This window comes from Haliotis rubra, unplaced genomic scaffold (assembly GCF_003918875.1).
Source record: "Haliotis rubra isolate DU_JTF1 unplaced genomic scaffold, ASM391887v1 Scf1326, whole genome shotgun sequence".
NCBI lineage: Eukaryota > Metazoa > Mollusca > Gastropoda > Lepetellida > Haliotidae > Haliotis > Haliotis rubra.
Genome location: NW_025765255.1, coordinates 122,783 through 143,805, shown reverse-complemented (window position 1 = coordinate 143,805; position 21,023 = coordinate 122,783). Strand labels below are relative to the sequence as shown.

The 21,023-nt window shown below is 38.5% G+C and overlaps 1 protein-coding gene across 2 annotated transcripts in view; it reads right to left on the bottom strand.

The window, feature by feature from the left end:
• Nucleotides 1-3,090: 3,090 nt before the first annotated feature.
• The window catches only part of LOC124267628 (cholesterol 7-desaturase nvd-like), a 31,741-nt gene continuing 13,808 nt past the window's right edge, over nt 3,091-21,023 (bottom strand). Inside the window, exons 4-7 of one of the 2 annotated variants that reach the window (XM_046702591.1) lie at nt 20,768-20,995; nt 20,433-20,450; nt 11,070-11,246; nt 3,091-4,049 (exon numbers count right to left, since the gene is read on the bottom strand). In XM_046702591.1, the coding sequence (XP_046558547.1) occupies nt 3,882-4,049; nt 11,070-11,246; nt 20,433-20,450; nt 20,768-20,995 (591 nt within the window). In that variant the 3' untranslated portion in view covers nt 3,091-3,881. Of the gene's footprint in view, nt 4,050-11,069; nt 11,247-20,432; nt 20,451-20,749; nt 20,996-21,023 lie in introns of both variants that reach the window. The other variant, XM_046702589.1, reaches the window with a different exon arrangement.

Genomic DNA, 21,023 nt, shown 5'->3' with positions numbered 1-21,023 from the left:
GTTTGGTAAACTTTCAGCAATAGCGTCCAAAATGAAAACATAATTAGCTTAAAAATACAACAAATCAACCAATCAAAACAATTCTTTGTAAGATGTACTGTTATTTCTATGGGATGGCGACATGTCACTATGACAAGAGAACACGACAGCAAAACATGGGTAGCTTTACCACAAAGGGAAAATACTCATAAACCAGGTTATCTATTTTAACTGCAATCAATATAACCAAGCACATATACAACCAACCAATCAACCGGTGTGTAGTAGATGGAAGGAGTTGCGTAAATACTTCGAGTTACCCATGATTCGACACAAACGCAAAATAATGACTAAATACAGAACTCGAAGGGACTACACTTTTACTTCGAGACAACCGTACCTTAGACCGATCACCGTTCGACATATCGGTGTTTATTATCCATATGGTGAAACATAACCAGTGTCATATATCTCATATGTGCACATGTGCACATATCACTTTTGCCTAGCAACCATTGTTTGTCTATTTCGTCGTCTGTGACGTCACTTAAACAATTGAATGTGACGTCAATGGACAGGGGAAGTCACACTTGCTTACCGTATTTTAGTGCACAAATGTTCATAAATAAAATGGATAATAAAGAAATTATTACACTCGCAAGTGTACCACACGACTTATACGAAACTCGTGCAAAATTGTGTATTGCCCTCGCTCTTGCTCGGGCAATACACAATTTCACATCGTTTCGTATAAGTCGTATGACACACTTGCTCGTGTAATAATCTCTATTTATTACCTACGAGGGCGAAAATATCGGGGTTCATATTTTTCATACGATGCCCTTGGGCAAAATATCACTTTGTCAAGGTGACGTGACGTCATGAACAATGTTATGACGTCATGTTTCTTCTATGACGTTGCGTTCTACATGCGGCGACCTCGGGTAGCCAGCCTATGTTTGAAAGTAGATTTGGGTTTATTTTCCTCTATTTGACGACTTCGGTAATATATAGAATATTATATTCGTGCCCATATCATACTATGTTTACGACACTCGTGCCTAATTATCGGTATATTCCTCGCTCTCGCTCGGAAAATACCAACATTTAGGCACTCGTGCCATAAACATAGTATGACATGGGCACTCATATAATATTCTCTATCTATCTATACGTAGAAATATTTTGACACACTGGAAAGCTTAGTTAACTAAAACACAGATAGTCAGACAGTAATAGGTTTAAAGTTATGCTTGTTGCTTGCACTGGAGGTCTTTAGAATAAACACGGTAATCTACGGTTATAACATGCACAATGGTTATAACAGTATTTCGTTTTATTCATCTCGTCTGAGATATAGAGCAAATGGTTGGGACGAAAAAGATGGTTCGATTTATGTGCCAGTACATAAATATCTTAAAAATAGATACTATTAGAATTGAAGTATGCATCGAGCTATGCACTTTCTACTAACAATTGAAGCACAGGCGTACGGTTGTTTACTTACAAGACCTTTCTTGAACAGCGAGCCACGTGACTCATCATGACCCGTGTTTGTACTACCGCCATTGATAACGCATACCGGCGTACCACCCATGACACATGTAATCACAGGTCAAGGTTACAGGCTCTCAGCCAATCAGCGTGAAGTCGTAAGTTATTTACGATGGCGTGACAGACCATACAACCTGTACATAATAATAGCTTATTTAGGCCATGGAAAGTAGTATTTTGTTTGTTTCTCTATTGAATCAAGTTCAAACTTTTCTCGTAATAATGTTTCATATATTTCATATGAGTGTAAATATTAAGCAGAATAATCTAGTCTATGTTCCTTAATATATGGCTACGCACGCAACGTAAATGGTTTGGTTAATTGGGGATTAACCGCCGTTGCAATAATAGCTTATCATCTGAAAAGTTGTAAGTGCTTGTTTCTCTGTTGAATCAAGTACAAAAGTTTCCCGTAATAATGTTTCATATATTTCATGAGTGTAAATATTAAGCAGAATAATCTTGTCTGTGTTCCTAAATATATGGCTACGCAACGTAAATGGTTTGATGGTTTGGGGATTAATCGCCGTTGTTCACATCTGGTAAATGGCAGATTAGGAAGTTTGATCATGAAACGTGTAACGTCTAATCTGTCTCCAGATCCTCGAGAATAAAATTGAAAAAGAGCCCAGTTTAAACCTGAAATTGCTGGAATAGACTCGATTGGTTCAGCCTCCAATTATGAATTGTTCCTGGATCCTTTTAATGTTGTTTTTCTTTAAAAACGATACATATTTCTGGGGTTATATATCAAATCTACCTTAAGTCCTGCAGAGGGAGTGGGGTGAATGTGTGTGCATGTGTGTGAGTGAGAGCGTGCGTGTGTTTTTGTGTAAACAACAACTTAGTGACAATCGCTACATGTATCTACCGCAAAACTACAGAAACTAGGACTAGTTGACTCGTAAATGGTATTAAACCGGACACATGTCATCTGTCAAAAATAACACCTGGTACTCAGACGCCAAGTCAGACACCACCCTTGCATAGAAGGAAAAACGGCATGATTTGCCACTAGGGAGGGCACTGTCACAACACACCACCCGCCCCTGGTTAATCACAGAGCGATTCGGAATAACAAAAATCACTCGTTGAGTTTGCAGCGTTCATGGGCCACGTCCTAATATGTACTGAGCGAAAACTAACATCTGTCACTTATATGTTGAATTATCCGACCTTCGAGACAAGCGGAGTACGATAAGGCAATGGTGAGGATAAGGTGTATTGTGGGGTCGTCGTCAATAGAATATAGTGTGGTGGTTACAAGGCAGGCAAGTTACATATAAATGACTCAAAATGTGACCCTTTGTAAAGCCAACAGCTGACATCTACGTGATTTGTTGCGGAAGAGATACATGGAATAGCGAGGCGGCTGCGTCAACAGGGATAGTGACATCTACAGGCGGATGTATACTAGTCATAGCGGAACAAATTACTTACTTAAATATGTATTCATTACTACCTGGTAACACGCATCATTGCATCAAAAGAAGTTAAGGAATATCCGCGTTTTGAATATTTTTCTATTTTGTTTGTTGTGCCATGACATTAACTATCGTTAATAGATATTGGTTGTTCTTAAATGTCTCGTGTGTGGCATATACAATCCATATTTGGCTGCCAGGCATCACTCAGAAATTTGAAACTGAAAAGGTTTCACAAGAAAGCTAATGCTGAAGCACACATCTTCACCTGAAATTAAAATATTAACATATTACTGAAAAATAATATAAAAACCACACTTCAATGCATGGGCCTATATTCATTTTAACAGAACGTCTGCACAATATTCATGTAATGGCAGGAATAAATTAAAAACGACAATGTTGTCATCACTGTACCTGACCTTTCTGTGTTAAGTCCAATAACAATATCACTCTCTCAACACACACATACTGGGACACACACAGGCAGACAGGCGCACACGCACACGCACACGCACACACCGGGTTCGATTCCTCACTCGGGTGCAATGTGTATAGCCAGATTTCTTATGTACTTCGCCGTGATACTGCTGGGATATTGCTGGGATGTTGCTGTCAGTGGCGTGAAGCAATACTGACCACTGACTCAATATTTACACACGCACACACAGGTCCACCAACATATACACAAACACACACGCACACACAGGCCCACAAACATACACACAAACACACACAGGCCCACAAACACACACGCACACAGAGCAATCAGCAGCAGTGATACAGTAACCATGAAACAATCATATAAAAGTCAAAATTTATACTTTCTCAAAAACAATATGACATCCTCATTATGAACTCGGGTGAAAAGGCGGCCAATCTTGTGAATCTTGTAGGCGTTGACCTGTAAAGATCCCTCGGTGGCTACCAAGACAGACTGTCTTCCTGGAAGGTGAGTTTCGGGCTGTGTTCGGAGTAGAACTGCGAGTACCATCGTCTGTGTTTAGCTATGGTGCTGTCTTCTTTTGATCGAGCAAATATTGGTTTATTCTGGTACATTTTATTATTCCATATCATGATGTCCCTTTCAACCTGAAACACAATGGAATACGTACTAAAACACAATGGAATACGTACTGAAACACAATGGAAGACGTACTGAAACACAATGGAAGACGTACTGAAACACAATGGAAGACGTACTGAAACACAACGGAAGACGTACTCAAACACAACGGAAGACGTACTGAAACACAACGGAAGACGTACTGAAACACAATGGAAGACGTACTGAAACACAATGGAAGACGTACTGAAACACAACGGAAGACGTACTGAAACACAACGAAGACGTACTGAAACACAATGGAAGACGTACTGAAACACAGTGAAAGACGTACTTAAACACAATGGAAGACGTACTGAAACACAATGGAAGACGAACTGAAACACAACGGAAGACGTACTGAAACACAATGGAAGACGTACTCAAACACAACGGAAGACGTACTGAAACACAATGGAAGACGTACTGAAACACAACGGAAGACGTACTGAAACACAACGGAAGACGTACTGAAACACAACGGAAGACGTACTGAAACACAATGGAAGACGTACTGAAACACAATGGAAGACGTACTTAAACACAATGGAAGACGTACTGAAACACAATGGAAGACGAACTGAAACACAACGGAAGACGAACTGAAACACAATGGAAGACGTACTGAAACACAATGGAAGACGTACTGAAACACAATGGAAAACGTTCCGAAACACAATGGAAGACGTACTGAACACAATGGAAGACGTACTGAAACACAATGGAAGACGTACTGAAACACAACGGAAGACGTACTGAAACAACGGAAGACGTACTGAAACACAACGGAAGACGTACTGAAACACAACGGAAGACGTACTGAAACACAACGAAGACGTACTGAAACACAATGGAAGACGTACTGAAACACAGTGAAAGACGTACTTAAACACAATGGAAGACGTACTGAAACACAATGGAAGACGAACTGAAACACAACGGAAGACGAACTGAAACACAATGGAAGACGTACTGAAACACAATGGAAGACGTACTGAAACACAATGGAAGACGTACTGAAACACAATGGAAGACATACTGAAACACAATGGAAGACGTACTGAAACACAATGGAAGACGTACTGAAACACAACGGAAGACGTACTGAAACAACGGAAGACGTACTGAAACACAACGGAAGACGTATTTAAACACAAAGGAAGACGTACTGAAACACAACGGAAGACGTATTTAAACAAAATGGAAGACGTACTGAAACACAACGGAAGACGTACTGAAACACAATGGAAGACGTACTTAAACACAACGGAAGACGAACTGAAACACAATGGAAGACGTACTGAAACACAATGGAAGACGTACTGAAACACAACGGAAGACGTACTGAAACACAACGGAAGACGTACTGAAACACAATGGAAGACGTACTGACACAACAGAAGACGTACTGAAACACAACGGAAGACGTACTGACACAACGGAAGACGTACTGAAACAAAATGGAAGACGTACTGAAACACAACGGAAGACGTACTGAAACACAATGGAAGACGTACTGAAACACAACGGAAGACGTACTGAAACACAATGGAAGACTTACTGAAACACAATGGAAGACGTAAAGACGTACTGAAACAAAATGGAAGACGTACTGAAACAAAATGGAAGACGTACTGAAACACAACGGAAGACGAACTGAAACACAATGGAAGACGAACTGAAACAAAATGGAAGACGTACTGAAACACAATGGAAGACGTACTGAAACACAATGGAAGACGAACTGAAACACAATGGAAGACGAACTTAAACACAATGGAATACGTACTGAAACACAACGGAAGACGTACTGAAACACAATGGAAGACGTACTGACACAACAGAAGACGTACTGAAACACAATGGAAGACGTACTGACACAACGGAAGACGTACTGAAACACAATGGAAGACGTACTGAAACACAACGGAAGACGTACTGAAACACAATGGAAGACGTACTGAAACACAACGGAAGACGTACTGAAACACAATGGAAGACGTACTGAAACACAATGGAAGACGTAAAGACGTACTGAAACAAAATGGAAGACGTACTGAAACACAATGGAAGACGTACTGAAACACAATGGAAGACGAACTGAAACACAATGGAAGACGAACTGAAACAAAATGGAAGACCTACTGAAACACAATGGAAGACGTACTGAAACACAATGGAAGACGAACTGAAACACAATGGAAGACGAACTTAAACACAATGGAATACGTACTGAAACACAATGGAAAACGAACTGAAGCACAACGGAAGACGAAATGAAACACAACGGAAGACGAACTGAAACACAACGGAAGACGTACTGAAACACAACGGAAGACGTACTGAAACACAATGGAAGACGAACTGAAACACAACGGAAGACGTACTGAAACACAACGGAAGACGTACTGAAACACAACGGAAGACGTACTGAAACACAATGGAATACATACTGAAACACAACGGAAGACGTACTGAAACACAAGGAATTATTACCCACGTGGTCAACGTATGGGTAGTTGCATACTAATCTCGTACGTCACACGAGTGTCGTATCGCGTTGACCTGTGTCGTAACGACTTGACCTGAGATTCTAACGATTTGATTGGATAACCGATGACCTCTCAGTTAGGTCACGTTGTGACGGAACTACTTGTTCATTCATAACAAACACGTGAATTTATTCATTCTACAACTTATATGCATTGTGGGAATGTAACTATTGCGAACGTTGTCGTGTCGCTGTTTAATTGTGAGTCGAACTGAGACATTATATCCGTCGAAAAACATAAACGCAATGTTTCCACCAGTGATGTTAGCCGAGTAAAGCAGTTGCAAACCAAGAAACAGGTGCTACGAAGTAGTTTACTGTAGGAGGCTGTACGAGAGGCGATGACAACTGTCATGCATCGTGACGTCGGTTCCCAAGGGGACAGACGAGAATGGCGTAGTGACGTCAATACAGTGTGACGTCATGCAAAAGTGTACTACAGAACAAAATTCTTCTGCAACCTCTTAATAGAGAATACTACTCGAGGTCTCATTACATGCGAATTATACGAAACGAGTGTCCTTCCTGTGGTATCTGACACAGCGAAAGGGAGGTCAGAAACCATAGGAAGGTCACGAGTTTCGTATTATTCGTATGCTATAAGACTGAGTGTGGTATTTTATTTATTACCCACGTCTTACATGCATTAAATTGACAAATAGCGTATTTTTGTTATTTTTAAATAGTTAGAATCTCAGGTCAAGTCGTTACGACACAGGTCAACGCGATTCGACACTCGTATGACGTACGAGATTAGTATGCACCTACCCATACGTTGACCACGTGGGTAATACACATAAATACGCTTTTTTGTCAATTCAATGCATGTAAGACGTGGGTAATAAATAAAATACCACACTCGGTCTCATTACATACGAATTATACGAAACTTGTGACCTTCCTATGGTTTCTGACCTCGCGAGGTCAGAAACCATAGGAAGGGCACGAGTTTCGTATAATTCGTATGTAATGAGACCTCTTGTAGTATTCTCTATATACGTGCTAGATCACAAGGTTTAAAGTAGTGAAACATAACTGAAAAAAAGAAATAAGGAGAAACAACATTACTAATTACGTGGAAGACAGAAGGGAACAAGTACAAAAAATGAAACATCTGAACCAAGAATGAAGGACTGAAGGAAAGACTGAAACACAAAACAAGACTGGCACATTACGACCCAAGTTGTTAAATGCAACGAAACAAAGACTGACACCCACCTACAGAAGGAAAGAAAGAAAACGAAACAAGAACCGACACACAACGAAACAAGGGGGTGTAGTAGCCGTGTACATACTGAAATACTGAAACGTAATCAAACTCGAACTGAAATAGAAGAAATTCATTCCAAAACAACGAAACCGGTATGGAAACACGGCGAATCAAGTACTGAAACATAATGAAGTGAAATGTTGCAACCGGATGAAATAGCAACAGAAACAGAATGAAACAAGCCCACTGCAAAATGATCAAATAGGAACCGAAGGAGAATAAAACAAATCTAGCAACACGGCGACAACTACAACAGAATGAAAACAGTACTGTACCAAGATAAGAGATAATAAGAAACAAGAGCAGATATAGAATGAAACAAGCACTGCAACACCATGAAATAGGAACAGAAACTGAAACTATTCACGTTTACTACAGTTACCAGACAGTATTTACGTACAGTACTAGTCTGCCATACAGACCATCAAACAACATATCCAAGAAAGCCAATGCAAGTCTAGATTATGTGGCAAGTCTAGATTTGCACAGTTTCTGAAAATGAAGAAAATCTCAGGTCTCCTTTTCATTATATTATATTTTTTGTATTATGAACTCAGTCTGTTTTTCTGTAAAATATGTTCATTTCAGACACTAGTTGTTATTGTAGTACAGTACAGGAACCGACAGTATTCAGTGTGCATTACAGAATGAGGCAGTATCAACGAACATTACAGGAACCTGACAATTCACGTGCATTACAAGAATCGCGTACATGCAACAAGATGTATTGGGAACCGAAACAAGAATGCAGCAAGATGTATTGGGAACCGAAACAAGTCATGCAACATGATGTATTGGGAACCGAAACAAATCATGCAACACGATGTATTGGGAACCGAAACAAGTCATGCAACACGATGTATTGGGAACCGAAACAAGTCATTCAACACGATGTATTGGGAACCTAAACAAGTCATGCAACACGATGTATTGGGAACCGAAACAAGTCATGCAACACGATGTACTGGGAACTGAAACAAGTAATTCAACACGATGTATTGGGAACCGAAACAAGTCATTCAACACGATGTATTGGGAACCGAAACAAGTCATGCAACACGATGTATTGGGAACCGAAACAAGTCATGCAACACGATGTATTGGGAACTGAAACAAATCATGCAACACGATGTACGATGTATTGAGAACGAAACAAGTCATGCAACACGATGTATTGGGGAAACAAGTCATTCAACTGAAACAAACAAGTCATGCAACACGATGTATTGAGAACCGAAACAAATCATGCAGCACGATGTATTGGGAACCGAAACAAGTCATGCAGCACGATGTATTGGGAACCAAAACAAATCATGCAACACGATGTATTGGGAACCGAAACAAATCATGCAACATGATGTATTGGGAACCGAAACAAGTCATTCAACACGATGTATTGGGAACCGAAACAAGTCATGCAACACGATGTATTGGGAACTGAAACAAGTCATTCAACACGATGTATTGGGAACCGAAGCAAGTCATGCAACACGATGTATTTGGAACTGAAACAAATCATGCAACACGATGTATTGAGAACCGAAACAAGTCATGCAGCACAATGTATTGGGAACTGAAACAAATCATGCAACACGATGTATTGAGAACCGAAACAAATCATGCAGCACGATGTATTGGGAACCGAAACAAGTCATGCAACACGATGTATTGGGAACCAAAACAAGTCATGCAGCACGATGTATTGGGAACTGAAACAAGTCATGCAACATAATGTATTGAGAACCGAAACAAGTCATGCAGCACGATGTATTGGGAACTGAAACAAATCATGCAGCACGATGTATTGGGAACTGAAACAAGTCATGCAACATAATGTATTGGGAACCGAAACAAATCATGCAGCACGATGTATTGGGAACCGAAACAAGTCATGCATGCATTGGGAACCGAAACAATTCATGCAAAACGATGTATTGGGAACTGAAACAAATCATGCAACATAATGTATTGAGAACCGAAAACAAATCATGCAGCACGATGTATTGGGATGCAACACGATGTATTGGGAACTGAAACAAATCATGCAACACGATGTATTGGGAACCAAATCATGCAACACGATGTATTGGGAACCGAAAACAAGTCATGCAACATAATGTATTGAGAACCGAAACAAATCATGCAACACGATGTATTGGGAACCAAAACAAATCATGCAGCACGATGTATTGGGAACTGAAACAAATCATGCAGCACGATGTATTGGGAACTGAAACAAGTCATGCAACACGTGATGTATTGGGAACCGAAACAAGTCATGCAACACGATGTATTGGGAACTGAAACAAATCATGCAACACGATGTATTGGGAACCAAAACAAGTGATGCAACATAATGTATTGAGAACCGAAACAAATCATGCAACACGATGTATTGGGAACCGAAACAAATCATGCAACACGATGTATTGGGAACCGAAACAAGTCATGCAACACGATGTATTGGGAACCGAAACAAGTCATGCAACACGATGTATTGGGAACTGAAACAAGTCATGCAACACGATGTATTGGGAACCGAAACAAGTCATGCAACACGATGTATTGGGAACCGAAACAAATCATGCAACACGATGTATTGGGAACCGAAACAAGTCATGCAGCACGATGTATTGGGAACCGAAACAAATCATGCAACACGATGTATTGGGAACTGAAACAAGTCATGCAACACGATGTATTGGGAACTGAAACAAGTCATGCAACACGATGTATTGGGAACCGAAACAAGTCATGCAACACGATGTATTGGGAACCGAAACAAGTCATGCAACACGATGTATTGGGAACCGAAACAAGTCATGCAACACGATGTATTGGGAACCGAAACAAATCATGCATCACGATGTACTGGGAACCGAAACAAGTCATGCAACATGATGTATTGAGAACCGAAACAATTCATGCAACACGATGAAGCGGGAGTAGAATGAAACACAACTAAGTAGGAACAGCATCAGAATTAAACAAGTACTGTAGCACGGTGATCTAAGAACGGAAACAAACACTGAAACATTTAAAAACATACTGAAAAAAGATAAGGATTAGTAATCATTAACTGTATACAAATCAATGAAATACTCTACGGGTGAAATAAACTTCCACTCATTTATATAATGGAGATAATATTAATACAATTTATTGCAATAATATTCAAAACCCTACCTGAATTGCTTCAGCCATCATGTAGAACTTGGCCACGAATGTTGGCATGCGACTCTGCACGTAGATGTTGTGGATAAGCTTCTGTGTGATGGGTCCTACTGGGAGCAGGTTGTGTATGATGACGCCCTTGCCAAATATCCCGCAGTCCATACTCAGATACACAAATGCTGGACCTATCTGAAACATGAAGCAGCAATGTGTGTATGGCGATACCTCACTACCTCAATCGGGGATGACAGCTTAGTGGCTATAATGAGTAAGTGAGTATGGTTTTACGCCGCTTTTGGCAATATTCCAGCAATATCAGGGCGGGGGACACCAGAAATGGGGCTTTACACATTGTACCCATGTGGGGAATCGAACCCGGGTCTTCGGCGTGACGAGCGAACGCTTTAACGACTAGACCACCCCACCGCCCTTTGGTGGTTATAGCGAGATAATGCCTAACCAAGCAAACACGTTTGACTTCTCATGGTATACGTGTGGTCATATTCCCTCCCGGGGTGTCTATCGCCTGGTCTGTCTCACAATCCCTGAACCACATTATTTCCCCTCCTGTCCCTCCCTCCCTCTCTGCAGTGCTAAAGCCCTAAACGAAGCAAGTCTAGATTTCTCCAGGTTCAGGTTCTGAATCTCTGGTCTCCCTGGGGCTCCTTTTCAATTTAAATGGGTTTATTTGTTTCTATCAAAATTATATATATTCAGAGACTAAGCGTTTGTCTATAGGCGTACTATAGCTTCTAGTGGAACAAGCAGAGGAGTGAGTCAGATGGGTTTATTGCCGCTTTGAACAGTAACTCTGATATTTCACGGCGTGTTATATCATACATGTGAAATCATGGGACACCCTATTGCTGATAAACATACCATGCATGTGATCATAAGATACCCTATTGCTGATAAACATACCAAACATGTGATCATAAGATACCCTATTGCTGATAAACATATCATACATGTGATCATAAGATACCCTATTTCTGATAAATATACCATACATATGATCATGAGATACCCTATTGCTGATAAACATACCATACATGTGATCATACCATACATAGAGATCATAAGATACCCTATTTCTGATAAACATACCATACATATGAGATCATGAGATACCCTATTGCTGATAAACATATCATACATGTGATCATAAGATACCCTGATTGCTGATAAACATACCATACATGTGATCATAAGATACCCTATTGCTGATAAACATACCATACATGTGATCATAAGATACCCTATTGCTGATAAACACACCATACATATGATCATGTACCCTGTTACTGATCATATACCAAATATGAGATCATGAGATACCCTATTGCTGATAAACATATCATACATGTGATCATGAGATACCCTGTTGCTGATAAACATACCATACATATGAGATCATGAGATACCCTATTGCTGATAAACATATCATACATGTGATCATAAGATACCCTGTTGCTGATAAACATACCATACATATGAGATCATGAGATGATCATAAACATATCATACATGTGATCATAAGATACCCTATTTCTGATAAACATACCATACATATGAGATCATGAGATACCCTATTGCTGATAAACATATCATACATGTGATCATAAGATACCCTATTTCTGATAAACATACCATACATATGAGATCATGAGATACCCGATTGCTGATAAACACACCATACATGTGATCATAAGATACCCTATTTCTGATAAACATACCATACATGTGATCATAAGATACCCTATTTCTGATAAACATACCATACATGTGATCATAAGATACCCTATTGCTGATAAACATACCATACATGTGATCATAAGATACCCTATTTCTGATAAACATACCATACATGTGATCATAAGATACCCTATTTCTGATAAACATACCAAACATGTGATCATAAGATACCCTATTTCTGATAAACATACCATACATGTGATCATGAGATACCCTATTGCTGATAAACATACCATACATGTGATCATAAGATACCCTATTGCTGATAAACATATCATACATGTGATCATAAGATACCCTATTTCTGATAAACATACCATACATATGAGATCATGAGATACCCGATTGCTGATAAACACACCATACATGTGATCATAAGATACCCTATTGCTGATAAACATACCATACATATGAGATCATGAGATACCCTATTGCTGATAAACATATCATACATGTGATCATAAGATACCCTATTGCTGATAAACATACCATACATGTGATCATAAGATACCCTATTGCTGATAAACATATCATACATGTGATCATAAGATACCCTATTTCTGATAAACATATCATACATGTGATCATAAGATACCCGATTGCTGATAAACATATCATACATGTGATCATAAGATACCCGATTGCTGATAAACATATCATACATGTGATCATAAGATACCCTATTGCTGATAAACATACCATACATATGAGATCATAAGATACCCTATTGCTGATAAACATACCATACATGTGATCATAAGATACCCTATTACTGATAAATATACCAAACATATGAGATCATGAGATACCCTATTGCTGATAAACATATCATACATGTGATCATGAGATACCCTGTTGCTGATAAACATACCATACATATGAGATCATGAGATACCCTATTGCTGATAAACATATCATACATGTGATCATAAGATACCCTATTGCTGATAAACATACCATACATATGAGATCATGAGATACCCTATTGCTGATAAACATACCATACATGTGATCATAAGATACCCTATTTCTGATAAACATACCATACATATGAGATCATGAGATACCCGATTGCTGATAAACACACCATACATGTGATCATAAGATACCCTATTTCTGATAAACATACCATACATATGAGATCATAAGATACCCTATTTGCTGATAAACATACCATACATGTGATCATAAGATACCCTATTGCTGATAAACATACCATACATGTGATCATAAGATACCCTATTTCTGATAAACATACCATACATGTGATCATAAGATACCCTATTTCTGATAAACATACCATACATATGAGATCATGAGATACCCTATTGCTGATAAACATACCATACATGTGATCATAAGATACCCTATTGCTGATAAACATACCATACATGTGATCATAAGATACCCTATTTCTGATAAACATACCATACATATGAGATCATGAGATACCCTATTGCTGATAAACATATCATACATGTGATCATAAGATACCCTATTGCTGATAAACATACCATACATGTGATCATAAGATACCCTATTGCTGATAAATATACCATACATATGATCATAAGATACCCTATTGCTGATAAACATACCATACATGTGATCATAAGATACCCTATTTCTGATAAACATACCATACATGTGATCATAAGATACCCTATTGCTGATAAACATACCATACATGTGATCATAAGATACCCTATTGCTGATAAACATATCATACATGTGATCATGAGATACCCGATTGCTGATAAACATATCATACATGTGATCATAAGATACCCTATTGCTGATAAACATATCATACATGTGATCATGAGATACCCTATTTCTGATAAACATACCATACATGTGATCATAAGATACCCTATTGCTGATAAACATATCCATACATGTGATCATAAGATACCCTATTGCTGATAAACATACCATACATGTGATCATAAGATACCCTATTGCTGATAAACATATCATACCATACATACCCTGTTGTGATCATAAGATACCCTATTGCATGATAAACATACCATACATGTGATCATAAGATACCCTATTTCTGATAAACATACCATACATGTGATCATAAGATACCCTATTGCTGATAAACATACCATACATACATGTGATCATGAGATACCCTATTGCTGATAAACATACCATACATGTGATCATAAGATACCCTATTGCTGATAAACATACCATACATGTGATCATAAGATACCCTATTGCTGATAAACATACCATACATGTGATCATAAGATACCCTATTGCTGATAAACATACCATACATGTGATCATAAGATACCCTATTGCTGATAAACATATCATACATGTGATCATACCCTATTGCTGATAAACATATCATACATGTGATCATAAGATACCCGATTGCTGATAAACATACCATACATGTGATCATAAGATACCCTATTGCTGATAAACATACCATACATGTGATCATAAGATACCCTATTTCTGATAAACATACCATACATATGAGATCATGAGATACCCTATTTCTGATAAACATACCATACATGTGATCATAAGATACCCTATTTCTGATAAACATACCATACATGTGATCATAAGATACCCTATTTCTGATAAACATACCATACATATGATCATAAGATACCCTATTGCTGATAAACATACCATACATGTGATCATAAGATACCCTATTGCTGATAAACATACCATACATGTGATCATAAGATACCCTATTGCTGATAAACATACCATACATGTGATCATAAGATACCCGATTGCTGATAAACATACCATACATGTGATCATAAGATACCCTATTGCTGATAAACATACCATACATGTGATCATAAGATACCCTATTGCTGATAAACATACCAAACATGTGATCATAAGATACCCTATTTCTGATAAACATACCATACATATGAGATCATGAGATACCCTATTGCTGATAAACATATCATACATGTGATCATAAGATACCCTATTGCTGATAAACATACCATACATGTGATCATAAGATACCCTATTTCTGATAAACATACCATACATATGATCATGAGATACCCTATTGCTGATAAACATACCATACATGTGATCATAAGATACCCTGATAAACATACCATACATGTGATGATCATAAGATACCCTATTTCTGATAAACATACCATACATATGATCATAAGATACCCGATTGCTGATAAACACACCATACATGTGATCATAAGATACCCTTTTACTGATAAACATACCATACATATGATCATAAGATACCCTATTGCTGATAAACATACCATACATGTGATCATAAGATATCCTATTGCTGATAAACATACCATACATATGATCATAAGATACCCTATTTCTGATAAACATACCATACATGTGATCATAAGATACCCTATTGCTGATAAACATACCATACATATGAGATCATGAGATACCCTATTGCTGATAAACATACCATACATGTGATCATAAGATACCCTATTTCTGATAAACATACCATACATATGATCATGAGATACCCTATTTCTGATAAACATACCATACATGTGATCATAAGATACCCTATTTCTGATAAACATACCATACATACATGATCATAAGATACCCTATTGCTGATAAACATACCATACATGTGATCATAAGATACCCTATTGCTGATAAACATACCATACATGTGATCATAAGATACCCTATTTCTGATAAACATACCATACATGTGATCATAAGATACCCTATTTCTGATAAACATACCATACATATGAGATCATGAGATACCCTATTGCTGATAAACATACCATACATGTGATCATAAGATACCCTATTGCTGATAAACATACCAAACATGTGATCATAAGATACCCTATTTCTGATAAACATACCATACATATGAGATCATGAGATACCCTATTGCTGATAAACATATCATACATGTGATCATAAGATACCCTATTTCTGATAAACATATCATACATGTATGTGATCATAAGATACCCTATTTCTGATAAACATACCATACATATGAGATCATGAGATACCCTATTGCTGATAAACATATCATACATGTGATCATAAGATACCCTATTTCTGATAAACATATCATACATGTGATCATGAGATACCCTATTGCTGATAAACATATCATACATGTGATCATAAGATACCCTATTTCTGATAAACATATCATACATATGTGATCATGAGATACCCTATTGCTGATAAACATATCATACATGTGATCATAAGATACCCTATTGCTGATAAACATACCATACATGTGATCATAAGATACCCTATTTCTGATAAACATACCATACATGTGATCATAAGATACCCTATTTCTGATAAACATACCATACATGTGATCATAAGATACCCTATTTCTGATAAACATACCATACATGTGATCATAAGATACCCTATTGCTGATAAACATACCATACATATGTGATCATAAGATACCCTATTGCTGATAAACATACCATACATGTGATCATAAGATACCCTATTGCTGATAAACATACCATACATGTGATCATAAGATACCCTATTTCTGATAAACATACCATACATGTGATCATAAGATACCCTATTTCTGATAAACATACCATACATGTGATCATAAGATACCCTATTGCTGATAAACATACATACATGTGATCATAAGATACCCTATTTCTGATAAACATACCATACATATGAGATCATGATACCCTATTGCTGATAAACATACCATACATGTGATCATAAGATACCCTATTGCTGATAAACATACCATACATGTGATCATAAGATACCCTATTGCTGATAAACATACCATACATGTGATCATAAGATACCCTATTGCTGATAAACATACCATACATGTGATCATAAGATACCCTATTTCTGATAAACATACCAAACATGTGATCATAAGATACCCTATTGCTGATAAACATACCAAACATGTGATCATAAGATACCCTATTGCTGATAAACATACCATACATGTGATCATAAGATACCCTATTTCTGATAAACATACCATACATGTGATCATAAGATACCCTATTTCTGATAAACATACCAAACATGTGATCATAAGATACCCTATTGCTGATAAACATACCATACATGTGATCATAAGATACCCTATTGCTGATAAACATACCATACATGTGATCATAAGATACCCTATTGCTGATAAACATACCATACATGTGATCATAAGATACCCTATTGCTGATAAACATACCAAACATGTGATCATAAGATACCCGATTGCTGATAAACATACCATACATGTGATCATAAGATACCCTATTGCTGATAAACATACCAAACATGTGATCATAAGATACCCGATTGCTGATAAACATACCATACATGTGATCATAAGATACCCTATTTCTGATAAACATACCAAACATGTGATCATAAGATACCCGATTGCTGATAAACATACCATACATGTGATCATAAGATACCCTATTTCTGATAAACATACCAAACATGTGATCATAAGATACCCTATTTCTGATAAACATACCAAACATGTGATCATAAGATACCCTATTTCTGATAAACATACAATAGTATGAACAATTGGGTTCAAAGTCTCGCTTGGCCAGGAAAAAACCCCAAACCAGATGAGATGACAAGACTCGTGTCCTGATACAAATGAAAATGAATATATTGTTTTACAAGGGTGAGAGTGGAACTATGATCCTTATCAACGCCATGGAGGTGGTACGTGCGCACATCACACACGTACAGCATGTCGGCAACACTGGGATCCCAAGCATCACTAGCACAACAATCTCCTCTGTGTCTCTGATAATACAACATGGCGCAATACACTGGAATGAGTTTACTATAACACTAAGCATTGCCTAGTCTGTGGATTGTCTAACAAGACAAGATTAACGAGGAACGCGTTGAAATAATTACGTCATTTCCTTAAAATTAGCGGAAGCGTAATCAGATCATTAACTCTTTACAACCTGCGGATCTCACCTCAAGAGACATGTTGGGACAGGGGCCAATATATTTAGTACCATATTTTAACGTTTTTTGGTATGACGCGGCCGGGGATCCAAGTCTGTACTGAATGCAAAGCCCATGGATGCATAGTAAGTCTACCCTTTACAGAGGCAAGTCTAGATAAGCGGACAGTACATCTAAGGACTCCAGTCTATTATTAATATCTTTTAGAAATTATCATTTAAACTATTGTTTATAAGCCCATGTTATGTACCGTTCGTAGTCAGGTAAAATATTATGCATTACAAAAAACAAACAATATCCACGTACATTACAGGGACAAGACAGTCTTCACGTTCAGTACAGGAATCAGACAGTCTTCACGTACAGTACAGGGACAAGGCAGTCTTCACGTACAGTTCAGGAATCAGACAGTGTTTGCGTACAATACAGAACCCAGACAGTATTCACGTACGGTACAGCAGGGAGACTATATAACGTTGTAGAGTATCCCTGTGTACAGGAACCAGACAGGATCGCTCTCTCCTCATTCACAGATGACCGGAAGTTGTAATGAACAAACGCTAGACTCCGAAATTCGGCTAGCCCGAGTATACTAAGTTATGCTCCAGTCCAGCTACATTATATGCAGTGAAGAAATTTGATAGCAAACTCGAAATAGAATTTCTATGCTCTTACAAGCAGGACCAGATACACATGTAGACGAGTAATGAAATATACCATTATAAAAAGGTAGGGGATATTGGATTTACAAGATTGATAAAATGCAAATGATAAAGCCAAGGAGGAAACAGATGATGAAGAGAAATTAGGGTAAAATGTGACAATTTATTCCATTCCTTTGAAATGTTTCATCTGTATGGATATATTTTACTTTTTCTCATATGCATTGGCATTGGCTAGTGGTATGCTCGAAAAATGGAATAACCCCTACTATTTTTAAAAGGTATATGTTTAACACAAGTCACCAGGCCTACTTTACAAAACACCCTGAGTGTGTATAACTTCAGGGTGTCTCCACCTGATCAATCACCTACCTGTTTGGCCTTGACGTCACTCATCAGGCCTAATGTGTATAGCTTCATCTGATCCATCACCAACCTGTTTGGCCTTGACGTCACTCATCAGGCCTAATGTGTATAGCTTCATCTGATCAACCACCCACCTGTTTGGCCTTGATCAGGCCTAATGATCTGATCAATCACCCACCTGTTTGGCCTTGACGTCACTCATCAGGCCTAATGTGTATAGCTTCATCTGATCAATCACCCACCTGTTTGGCCTTGACGTCACTCATCAGGCCTAATGTGTATAGCTTCATCTGATCAATCACCCACCTGTTTGGCCTTGACGTCACTCATCAGGCCTAATGTGTATAGCTTCATCTGATCCATAGCCTAATGTGTATAGCTTCATCTGATCCATCACATACCTGTTTGGCCTTGACGTCACTCATCAGGCCTAATGTGTATAGCTTCATCTGATCCATCACCTACCTGTTTGGCCTTGACGTCACTCATCAGGCCTAATGTGTATAGCTTCATCTGATCCATCACCTACCTGTTTGGCCTTGACGTCACTCATCAGGCCTAATGTGTATAGCTTCATCTGATCACTCATCCCTAATACCTGTTTGGCCTTGACGTCACTCATCAGCCTTGACGTCACTCTAATGTGTATAGCTTCATCTGATCAATCACCCACCTGTTTGGCCTTGACGTCACTCATCAGGCCTAATGTGTATAGCTTCATCTGATCAATCACCCACCTGTTTGGCCTTGACGTTAATGTGTATAGCTTCATCTGATCAACCACCCACCTGTTTGGCCTTGACGTCACTCATCAGGCCTAATGTGTATAGCTTCATCTGATCCATCACATACCTGTTTGGCCTTGACGTCACTCATCAGCCTAATGTGTATAGCTTCATCTGATCAATCACCCACCTGTTTGGCCTTGACATCCATGTCCAGCATGGACATGTGCATGCCACACAGCCACAGCTTATGCCCCACGGACATCTGGGCTATGTGGCCCTGAGGGGGCTGAAACGCCTCCCAGCTGGCATTCCACCGGTGCTCCACGAACGTCCACATCTTGGCCCACATGTAGCGGAGGTCCGTCCCAGCACCCATGAAGGGTCCGTGAACCTGAGGCAGGTGGGCAACGTCAGCTCCGTTCTCCGGGATCTCCTGAACATGACAACAGGAGGTGAGGTGA